Source organism: Corapipo altera, unplaced genomic scaffold (assembly GCF_003945725.1).
Source record: "Corapipo altera isolate COAL_440 unplaced genomic scaffold, ASM394572v1 23b, whole genome shotgun sequence".
NCBI lineage: Eukaryota > Metazoa > Chordata > Aves > Passeriformes > Pipridae > Corapipo > Corapipo altera.
Window position 1 is genome coordinate 14,479,963 of NW_020884885.1, and position 12,227 is coordinate 14,492,189.

A 12,227-nucleotide genomic window follows, 5' to 3' on the forward strand; every position below is an offset into this window, starting at 1 on the left:
CATCCACTGTGCTAGGCAAGCCAAATGGGTATTGGCATGCAAATAGAAATAAAAGTGGCTATTACATATGGATGAACAAAATCAATCACGGTTACTGTTTGAGTAGGTTACTCTGATAACTTAGAAGGGTATTTCATTGATCAGTAACAGAATTTTACATCTGATTCCTGGCACACCTACAGATGAATCATAATTTGTTAGTAACAAAGAAACTTTTTTCATCCAAGAGACGAAGTTGATGGCAAAATGCTGAGAATGTATTCATCTGGACCATTAACTTGATGGAGAACATCACCAACAATGTCTAAATTCAGAGAAATACCAAAAGGGTATTGTCTGAAGAACAAGGAGCTGTGAATATTGTTCACTTCAAACTCATAGCAAAGAAATCTTTAGATTAAGCCAGATACCTTTTCACAAAATTTTAACTTTACAAATGGTGTGTAATATAGATTGAGAGACACCCGGTTTGTTTCTCAGTTTAACACGCTATAGAATTAGATAGATATATTTTTAGCCATCTGTCAGAAGATATATGACAAATAGTGTTCTTTACCTATTTCTTAATTTTCTACTTTCCTATCTGTGGGATTTTTCCTTGGGAAATTAAACTGGATATTCCAATGAGCCTGCACCGCTGTGGAATCTAAATAGCAGATATTGGGGTGCAGCTTCATCTTCTTTTTTTGATTGTTCTCCATGTAACTTTCTCCTACACTACTGAATATTTGATGACTTCTCACAGAGATGCACAGTTTATACTTAACTTCTTTCTGAAAGGACTGCTAAGTTACTGATTCATTTGTAATGCAGTAAAATTAAACTAACTGAGTCTCTTTGGCTTTAAAGTGGTGTTGCTGATGTTGCTAAATCTATCAGAAAAGCCTAGGTGCCTTACTTTCATAATTTTTTTTTCCCAGAGAACCGATCTATCAATCCTAAACCAGTAAACAATCATGCCAATGCTATCACTTCTGTGATACACATATATCAGTATTGACATATTTTATTCCATTGCTTTATAGTTATTTTGATTTTTTAAAATCTTAAATACCTCTAGTTTTCCCTCTGTAAAATAGTCATGCCCATGAGAGAGAACTGTTAGCAACAGGAAGGGACATATATATCTAGAATCAATACATTTGATAATCAAGTAGTAAAACGAAAACAGAAAGCTTTCCTGCCTGGAAAAAATGCACAGGTTTTTGCAGTGCATACAGAAACACCTGTACGAGGAAACACTAAGTCACACATGCATACAAAAGCAAATACATATGAAGGTGGAATTTCCTCCACACTTCACCCCCTTACAGGCAATATTTTGTAATAAAAGCTCTTGCTTGAAACAAGCGCCAGAAAGTTTTCTACTTTCTTTCAAGGTTTGAGGTAAAATTAACCTAATATTTCTTTTCCTATCTACATATTTATAAGCTATTACTAACCTTCACATCCTCTGAGACAAGATGCTTGGTTTTAGTGATTTATGTCTTCTAGCAAGGCTTTTGCTAACTGTGTAAAACAAATGATCACTCTTACTCTAAATACAGTGATGAGGGCACCACCCTTCCAAATCACATAGACCATTTGACCATCTATCAGCAACCAACAGACAATCAAGCAAGTTCCTCACTTTCATGAATTTCCTTGGTGGGGGTAAAAAAAAGAGCCAGTAGGAAGAAACTTTCATGTCTATCAGTTCAATCTTTACTACAACATGCCTCTGTAGATTTCCTGTGTGTAATTAAAATGTTCTCCCTTTAGGTTCACTTTATTTTCTTGGGCAAAGATCTTTATCACTCTAAACTTAAGAACTAATGTGAACATATGTACATTACTTCCACTTCAACATGTGCAAAATGACTTCAAAAGGTTTTTATTTGTTGTAGCTGCTGTGCATTAGATATTTGATAAAAACATCACAAGTAGTTTTTCTGATTCAATAAAGCTATTTAAGGACAAAGCTGAGAAAAATTGCTAGTGTTTTTTGATTCCTCAAAGCCTGTGGAGCCCCAGTTTTCTCTCATGCATACTGCCAACAACAAGGGTGAAATTAATTTTTGCAGTGCACAATTGGAACCATATAAAGGATTGCTTTTGTTAGCAAGGCCATGTTTTTGACACAGATTACCCACATTCACAACCGTAAATATATTAGAATAACAGAGAACTTTTATCCTAAATTGACAAAAATGTCCTTTTCTACCTCAGACATAAATTGAGTTCAAGTAATAGTTGGTTGTACTAATTTGTGGTGCCTCAGAGAGTAAACAGGTGTGATAAAACAGCAGTGGAAAATATAAACCAACAATCTCTCTGAGCTCATGTATAAGCATTGAATTAAACACACTGTAAATGATTTTGTTCCCACTGTCCCAGAGAGTGAAATTCATTTCTGGTTTAACCAGTTTGGAAAGTAGTGTCTTTTAATGTCTTTCCAATGTTTGAAATGTTGTATACCTCACCACTTACCAGAATGCTCTTCTGGAAGAAAAAACCACTTTTAATGCAATCTATATTTAATGTAGTTGTTATGAAATGTAAATCTTACTAGTAGTAGTATGATAATGTCCACCATCTTCTTCATGGAAATCATCAGCCACTGTCCCGAAAGAGATGTCAGGTGATAGAGATGGAACTTCATAATCTGTATGGTGATGGATAAATCATTACTATTTCATTAGCTGAGTTAGCTGAGTTGCAATGCAGTATTTAGGAGTACTTCAGTTATTCTTTACTGCAAGCTTCATTCCTTCATTTATTGGTCCAAGAGAGGAGAAAGATACAGACTAGATTCCTTTCATAATTCAACCCTGCATAACCTTACTTTACCAACATAGTAAGGATATCACCTTACAGATTATTTCAAGAGGAGTATGTATTACAGTGATAATGAATATTCTGGCAATCATCTGTTCACATGATACAAGATTTAAATGCTACCTGTATACCACGTGGACAGGGATTCTAGAGCAATGAATGAAGCTATTAGTATTCCCCTCTACTTAGATATATTCTGAGATTTAGTCCAAAAATTTATACTCTGCATGCAAGCAGAGTTGATAACAGCTGTAATGGCAATTAGTTAAAATACACAGCATATACCTCAGGGAATGGTTCTGATCCTAGTTCCTTAGGAAAAGAATGTTAGGATTTATCATTCATGAGGATAACTATATGGAAAAACAAGTGTAACATATCATGAGTATACCACAAGTGAAGAGTAATTTTATAATCTTAATGCTTCTGTTCTTTTTTTTTATTTTTAATTTCAGTATATACTGAGGATAGTGACGCAAAATACTGTTATCCTTCACTGGTAATTACAGGTGATTTGATAAATAGCCTGTAGTCACACAGTAAACTTTACTGTCCTTAGAGGATGACTTATATTTGTATCCCTTAGGTTCAATTGGAGCTAGTCTTTCAGACTTCAGATAATTTCATCCACACAAGAAACATAAAAGATGAAATAAAATATATAGAAAAGAAGATGTGTTTCTATTTGGTAGGGTTTCATGAAATTTGAATTTGGCTTTACTACCTAAAAGAAGCTATTAATAACATTTTAATTTGACATATCTATCTCCCTAAGCGTTCTCTAATATGCCGTAGTAAGATGATGTCCTAAAAAATCTCCTGTATTTATACAAAGAGAAATCTCTTCTATTGTAAACTCCTCCTCATTCTTATTGTTTAATCTCATTTCATTTAGAAAACAGATAAGAATGTTATCCTTATCTCTACATATGCTTCATACTCACATACAATCAAAAAAATGCTTAGAAATTTAGAATGCCTCAGTTTTCTTTCAAAGACATATATTCTCTCTTTTTTTTTCTTCTGAATACAAATTAGAGATGGTACTTTTCATTCTCTCATTATATCCTTTAACTATCAAGGTAATCTTTCACTCACTTATATTAAAGAGCAACCTACTGTCCTTACCGTAGTCTTTTCCAGGAGTTCCCTTTTCACCCCCTCCAGAAGTGTGATCTGGCAGCTGTGAGACTGGAGTAGCACTTCCATAATATGAGGGACTGGATCTCCTGACGGAGGTATCCATGGGAGTTGTCTCATGAGTTGATCCACTACCTACATTTTCATCATCTGCACCTGAAGTTGAGGACTCTCCACTGGTATGACGTGTGCCATCTGCATTATAACGTGAGCCATCCGCATTGTCAATGACTGTGGAAAGAGGGAATTAAGCAGCTAATATCAAGGAGCTACATAGCTATATTTCAGTAATGCTAAACAGTTTTAGTTCTACAACAACAAAAAAAAATAAAGAGAAACACTTGTGAATTAATACCAGTTCATCCATTTTTGCCATCCTATCTAACCTGTCTAGATAATACTTCACTAAAACATGTCTAATGTATATATGCTAGTTTACATATTTCTCAAATACATAGGACCTACCCTGCATCACTTATTTCCATCAAACAGTTTGGTTTGCTTATTACAAATCTTGGCATTTGTAAAGTCAATCAGAATTTCAGAATTGCAACAAATATTTTATTATGAGCATTTTCTTCCACTTCCAGCTGCTTTTCTAACAAACAGTTCAAATGAGATGTAGAAAGGTTGTTGTCTTAAGTCAAGTCATATGTGTCAAAGAGATATTATCTGCTCTGAGATACTAAAAATGTCAAATACCTATATAAAAAAGCGTTTGGTAGCATCCTGAAACAAACAAAGCTCCATCAGATTTAGGGGAAAAGAAGTGACCAATTGTTTTAATTTCCGTTGAATGTCTCTTAACTTCTTTTTCTTACGTTTGGTTTGATTTTTTAATGTCAGTAATTGTTTATGTAAAAAAAGATAACCATTTACTAAAAACTGAGCAAGTGTATGTCTTTCTAATTAGTACAGTACCTATTTCATCTTGATTACTGAGGAGAGAAGTATCTAGTTTTTCGACTGGCTCACACCCTATGTCCCTTGTTTCTGTGAAAGAAAGAAAATAGAAATTATTAATTTGAGAAAATGAATAAAAAAGTCACATGTATACCCATATTAATGGTACATAATCACAAAATGTCAGCTTCAGATGAGGACAATTGGAAACAAATTTCCAAACAAATATTATTCACTGATGTACCTACTTTCCCTTTTTGCTCCTTCCGAGGTGGGACACTTCAATATTGTTAGTTCTGTCAGCTAACAATTAGCTTCTCCATTTCCATAGCCATTCCAGAAAACAGTTGCAGTCAATGTCAGTTAAAACAGCCTTATGACCCAGTTTCAATGCAGGCAGTCCCATTGTCATGATGGAAGTGGCAGCCCTAACCCTCTCTTACTGGAGAGACTGTCTTCTCCATGGAGGGCTCTGCACGGGCAAAGTTTGCCTTGGTCTGGTGAGCACTGCTTCCTCCAGTGGGCTGAAGTGCCACATCTGGGGCCAGTGTGTAAGCTACCTGATCATACTGCTGGAAGGGAATAATACTTGGGAGGAGTTATAAAGCTCTGAGGGCAATGGACATCACTGTAGCAGCAGAATAGTCATTTGCGAGTGTCAGAGGATGGCAGTTCACATACTGTGCCAATGCAAAGATTTTTAATTATATGACTACTAAGAACAACATCAGAAAATGTCACTGCCACCTAAATCATGAATGATTTTTTCCTACAGTTTTCTCTAACAACTGTCTGTGAATGCCACTATCTACTGAAACTCCAGCCACTGGAAGTTAGTCCAGATTTTGTCTTAAAATATTGTGTTCAGCATCTGTCATGGACTATCTACATTTTCCTAATAATTTAATAAAATATTTCTGTCTACTAAAAAGTTCAAAACCTTAGACAAAAGTGGTCTGCTTCTGACCCACGTTGCTGTCCAGCTGCCTAATGTCTGAATGGAGATTTGCTTAAGGAAATACTGAATGAACCTACAGGAGAGCAGCAGTCATGTCCACGGGCCTGAGATGGTCCTCGCTGCTGCAGGTGGCAGCCACTCCTAGTATTCCTGAACACAAGTAACTGCTTTTGGCTATAGAAGCTCATGTGCGCATGAACAGAAGAGCTGAATGCCACCACTGACAACAGTTGTGTCTTTCAGATTTACTGCTGCAGTGGTTCAGTTCACTAAGCCATTATAATGAACTGTTCTGAAGCTACTAAGTTACTCCCAAAGGTAGAAAAAATGTTTAGGTCAAAACACACTAATAACAAAATGGATCAAATTAATTGCTGGCATGATAGTTACACGTCTAGAGTTTGAAAAAATGTATTTCTCCTCAGCTGAAAAAGAGATTATGTTTGTTATAGAAGCCTTCATTCCAGTACCTTAATAGGAGATTACATACATTATTTTTAGTTAATCTATTTCTAAAATACATCATAAAATCACGTACATACCTGTCTCATTGTAACAATATGCGTCATACCGACCAGTTGTATTTGCTGGAAGCTTGTAAATGCCAGTATGGTTTGCTGCACAAAGATGATACGGTCTGATTCGTGGGATAACAATATGCCCCACTACAAAACCATACCTGTGAAGGACAGAGGTAAATAAACCATATTATTAACTATAGCAGATGGCACCTCAAACATGAAGAAGCTACAAAAAGCTTCTTTTTAATGTATATGCATTTATGCATTCTTTTTTGTTCCTTTTTCATTCAGGTGTTCCTTTCCCACAGGTAGCTACTTCAGTCTCTGACCACTCAACACTGTTTTGTAAGTAATTTCTAGAATTTAACCCATTTTATCTAAATAAGCATCTTATTATCTAGAGCAGTTGATTCCAGAGCAAGGCAGTGAAAGTGAGGGAAGCAAGTGCACTTTTTGTTCAGTGGAAGGTTGTATTACCTGACACTAAAGACTGGATTGTTTTTCCTTTAGGGATTCACATTTTCATTGCTTTGACATAACATAATGCTCAGTGACATTCCACAAAGAAATGAAATGTTGGGGGCTTAATTTATGGTACCTGAGCAAACTTTAAGAACGACTGTAACACATATCATTTTCTGCAAAAACTGACAACTTAGTAAAATATTCAAATACGCCAGTCATTCATTCACAAATTCTGACTCTATCTTTCAGTTGAACAATGTGGTTATTGTGTACAGAGCTCACATATTTCAGTGAAGACTGTAGTTACACTAGGTACAATACATTATTACTATTTTGCAATCCTGTAACAATTGATTCCAATGTATTTAACTGGGATATGTGATAGAATTGTAATAAGAACTGGGGTTTGATTTGGGTTTTGTTTCACTTCTTGAGAGGAATGATTTGTCATGGAGGAGTAAATGTAAAAGCTTTGCAGTTTTTTAACTATGAACATTTCAGTTACACGTCTAACGTGCAGATACTTGTAATTCTGAAAGTCTCTTGTAGGTGGAATTATAAATTACTTTACTCACACTCCCAGCTGACACCTTATAAAATATTATTGACCTATTTGTGTCATGTTCTGTTGATTCATCTTATTCACTCACCATTTGCCATGTATTTTGATGATTATATACAGTATATTTTTCCTGTCCCACTCAAGCTTGATAAGAGCTAAGGCTTACTGACAAGGACCTCTAGCACAGGATCAACAAATGAAAATAAGAGGGAGGATTGGCCAGGAGGAAGGAATCCTATCTGTATGCCTTACACATCCAAATCTTTCCTCTGATAAACTCTGAATTAGGGAAAATTGAAAGAAGAAGATGGGTTATTTTTTTTTCAGTGGGGAGCTGTAGGTTTTTTTTAATTTTACAATTAGCTTTATATTTTAACTTCAGAAAAAACTTTCCATATTGCAGAATACTCATAATTGCTAGCACTAGAAATCTCTACTCCTAGGCATTAGTTAGGATTTGATCTCTACATATTATGTAGTGCTGGGCAATTCAGACTGCTATGTATGTTCATATGCCAATGTCAGAAAAAAAGAACATGCTTACTATGTTATGAAGGATTTTTCCCTCAGAGTAAAGAACTGTTTCTAGTCTTTATGTGGTACAATTTTAAATTACGCCCACTTCTCACAGAAGAATCCAGTAAGAATTCTCTGTCCACTGTTCCCTGACAATTTTGTCCACATCTTTCACCGTCATAATACTTGTGAAAATGAACATCACATGCTGTCATCAATAGCAGTGCACAACACTTTTATGTATAAGGAAGTTTTCAAAGCACTGTGCATTATGTGTTTTTTAAAGCAAGATCATGTGTTCATATAGTCTGATGTATTTAGAGACCACAGGACTGCATCGACTCAATTAGTGCTTGAATAGAGGGCATCCTTAGGGAAAATATTTCATCTTGATGACACTTTTGTTACAGATTTTGTTGTATTATATCATTACTTACAGAGGGTAATTAAGTCACTTGACAATCTGGTTTTGGGTTTTTTAATAATTACTATGTCTGTCTTCTGAAACTTTTCCATTCACAGATTATAAGGATGCACTAATACTGTGGCCATTTTTTCATTGGGATGCCAAGAGTTCATCCCTCATGGTGCCACTTGCTGCTTTTTACTGTTTCTTGACAAGACAGAGTTTCGTATAACATATATACCATCTTCAGTCTTTGACCTTATGTTAGGTCCTTACTTTTCACATGCTTATCTTACTCATTACTCAGTGATACAGTATGATCTGAACATCTTCCTGATTAGTTTATTATACTGTCAATGTTTTGTTACCTTTAGATTTTATCTGTGAGAGGTTATGATTTTTTAAAAGATAAGTGGTAAAAACTATATGCATCAAGGACTTATTTATTCCTGGACCCAGAACAAACATACACATGCACAAAGATGTTTTGTTCATTACACAATATAACTTATTTAACTGCTATGACCATCTTAACAGCTATAGGAAGTCAAATGTAATTATTAAGCTGTAGCATGAATGGATTGACTTGTCATGGTATCTCATTTTTTCAAGAATTTCTTTACCTGCAAGTTTCAAATCCAAGTTCATGAGCTTTCTTCAGCTGTTCTAGTGTTGCCAAGGTACTATTGAGAGCTCTGCAGAGTTTGACTGCTTCAGGTCGTGTGAGACTGTAGCGTCCATTTTTCTCAACATGAAAAACTCCTCCATATCTGCAGCTTACATTGAATTCTGTTATCAAAGAAAAAGAAAAAAAAAAGGTGTTACAAATTGTTAGACCTAATGCTTCACTGAAGACATGGAAATTGTTTATTTTCAAATATAGTACTTTCAATGTAAACCACCAAGAAGTAGCAGCTAACAATTCATTCAGAAAAAGCACTACCACTTTCAATCATGTTCTTCATACTTCCCCTCTTTGCACTGAGGCACAAGCCAAATCTTCAGCCTTTCCAAAAATAGCAATACAACATGTTTTTGTGAGATATCTAGCACTTTTAACATTCCATTAACAATAATGTGCAGACGATACACTTTGTGAAATCTTGGAAGCCACACTGTTGCAAAACTAGGTGAATAGTCAGATGTACTTGAAAGTAAAATATTTCATTCGTAACAGATTTTTTTAAAGATGAAATGGGGTATAATAAGAGGTTTTCTGATCATTAAGTTCTTTAATTATCTTATTGTGATCCCTTTACAGTGTATGAATTTATATGTCAATCCCCAGTTTCAGAACCAGTTCAAGTAACATGTTCCTATTATGTGCTAGACAAAAGTAGAAAGTGGTTTGATTTTCATGATCTCCTTGAGATAAGAACTATTCATGGTCTATCTGAGACAAAAACGAAGTAAGTCTGAACTAGAACAACATTTTGTTGTTAAATACTCCCTGAAAGATAATCTTTAAGCTCTTCATATTCAGCCTGCTGGGGCAGATAAAGAAGTGTCAAATACACATTATATAAGAGTTCACATGAATGAATTTCTTGCCACCTGTTCATTCATCTGACAATATTTTCCTCCATTTTGAAAGCCTTCTTCTTGCTGAGTTCATGCGCTCGCACAATCATCTTACTGCCAACTCATGTCAGAGTTTCAATATGTACTGCAGTGTTCATTTAATGTTAAAGGTTATCTTGGATGGATTTTAACTTAATAATACTGTAAAGGCTTGCACATGGAAGTAAATTTCAGTGGCAAACTCTATGAGGATAAAATTAAAAAAAATAGTTTATACAGTTACATACAATTCACTGGCCACAAGTCTGGCAAACCTGAACAAGCAGTATTTGCAAAGCCTGAGTGAGGGGAGCACCTCATCCAAATTATTAGAGACACTGAATGAAAGGCATAAGGGCTAGAGGCTCTGAGGAGATCATCCTCCATTCATCTTTTTTTTGGAAAAATACTACCTACATAATGCAACAAGTAAAGTGGGGAAATGGTATAATCCAGGGAAAGTCTGTGACTGATGAAATGAGAGAAAAAATAAATATTAGCTGTCATCTTTTTTAACAGAAGCAGCTCAAAAAGAGTTAATAATAATAATATTACCAATAATTATAACAGTGTGAATAAGAACAATCATGGGCATGGAGAAAAATCAGGGAAGAACAGGACACTTCCAAGCAATGTGAAAAGACTTTGCTTTTGCCCCACCTTTCCCTCTAGAGAAAAAAAGCAATTGCAACTCCAGACTAGAATGACAACAGCAAAGCACACTTAATAGGAGTAACCTGTTATTCCCAGTGAAAAGAGGAGCATGACTCATTTTTATCTTATTTTTAGTGGAAGTTCCATGTGCAAGAAAGGGAAAAATAGACTAGTCTCCTCCAAATATTAAAAGGGCGTGTTTGTACCATCTATTTAAAAAAAAAAAAAAAAAAAGACATATAATAACTGCTTTTCTGAAGGACCTGAAATGCAATTCATATACATTTGCATTGACACATACTATGTGAACAAGTAACTTTCCCAATGTTATTTTTGCTTGACAGTCTATTTTCTTCTATAGTATAGATGTGAAAGCAAATGATGGTAAATAAGGCATGCACTCTTTCTTCAATTACTTTTGTTCATTGGCAAACTAACGTTATTCTATGTACAGTGTATCTACTAAGTGTGAACTGCACAGAACATTCCTTTTCGTAGCTCACAGGAAACAATCAAGGAGATAAAACACCAGATTAAACCCAGACTGTATGATGTATGAGAAGACAACCATTATTCATAGTTTGGGTAGAGTCCAATAGTATTGATATTTGCTTGACCAAAGGAGCTCAAAAGTTGTGCATCCAATGTTGAATACTTTTACCATAGGCAACAAAATTAACCATTATGGTTACTTGGATTGCCTTTCCCCAAAAAGAATGTACAAAGTATCTCTGCTCCCTTCACCCCAGCACCCCCCCTTCAGTATTTTGGCTGAAGAAAAAAATTTCAATTTAGACAAAATCAATATACATTGCAGAGCTGTTTAACAGCCTTGCTGATTACAATTCTTAGTGTTTGTATTATCATACATTATTCAAAAAAATCAAGAACACATAATTTTTAGTTTTGTAAAATTTATGCAGGACTAACATTCTCTCAAAATGCCTTTTTGTTTGACATAGTTGTTTTCTTCTTCCAGGGAAAAATAGTTCTGCAGAAATTTCTCTGATGACAGACATGTCATAAGAGGTTTTGAAGGCAAGAATGAGGAACATGTTTGGCAGAGGACACAAAAATACATTTCTCTTTCCTGGGGGACTTAATGTCCTGCAATAGAGGTTAGTTTCAGCAAGTTCCCACACGTGATTCTGAAATTGTGACAGTGCTCCCCACAAGTGCCAGATGTAGATGTGCACAGCACTGGTCCTGGGAATAGTTGATGGACTTGAGACCTTCTGTGGCCACACTCCTGACTGAACACCACCACATGTTGAAAAGTCATCACCACATATGCACAGTGTCACAGATGCAGTCAACAAAGCACAGGATGCAGATTCCAATAGATATTTCCTTATAACAGCACAACAAATAGCTGCTCTGCATAGAAGGATGTGGCCCTACTGCCACTCCTTGGCTACTGCTATGGGATGGAGCTGCTCTTGCAGCTGCCGTGCAAGTGACTTCTACTTCAAAGACCAACATTATCTTGGAAGTTGTCCAGTCAGTAGCTGTATTAAACATAAATGACCTAGACAAGAAAAAGGCTTCTCTTTGGTTTTTCCTTCTTGATTCTCTCTTCCCTGTAGAACAAAACAGGCTGACATTTGTTAATAATGAAACATATTCTGTGAAGTCAAAGACTTAATATTATATTTGGGGATCAGATCACAAAGTTCTGTTTGATTACTTAAAAGTAACAGGCTCAGTGTTCTTGGAGATAGATTT

General features: G+C 35.4%; 1 protein-coding gene across 3 annotated transcripts in view; it reads right to left on the reverse strand.

The window, feature by feature from the left end:
• CD44 (CD44 molecule (Indian blood group)) overlaps nucleotides 1-12,227 on the reverse strand; it is a 46,802-nt gene that overhangs the window by 17,038 nt on the left and 17,537 nt on the right. For all 3 annotated transcript variants that reach the window (XM_027642474.1, XM_027642473.1, XM_027642472.1), the window contains exons 2-6: nucleotides 8,912-9,077; nucleotides 6,361-6,497; nucleotides 4,879-4,950; nucleotides 3,946-4,188; nucleotides 2,549-2,644 (exon numbers count right to left, since the gene is read on the reverse strand). In XM_027642474.1, coding sequence (XP_027498275.1) covers nucleotides 2,549-2,644; nucleotides 3,946-4,188; nucleotides 4,879-4,950; nucleotides 6,361-6,497; nucleotides 8,912-9,077 — 714 coding nt within the window. The remainder of the gene's footprint in view (nucleotides 1-2,548; nucleotides 2,645-3,945; nucleotides 4,189-4,878; nucleotides 4,951-6,360; nucleotides 6,498-8,911; nucleotides 9,078-12,227) is intronic.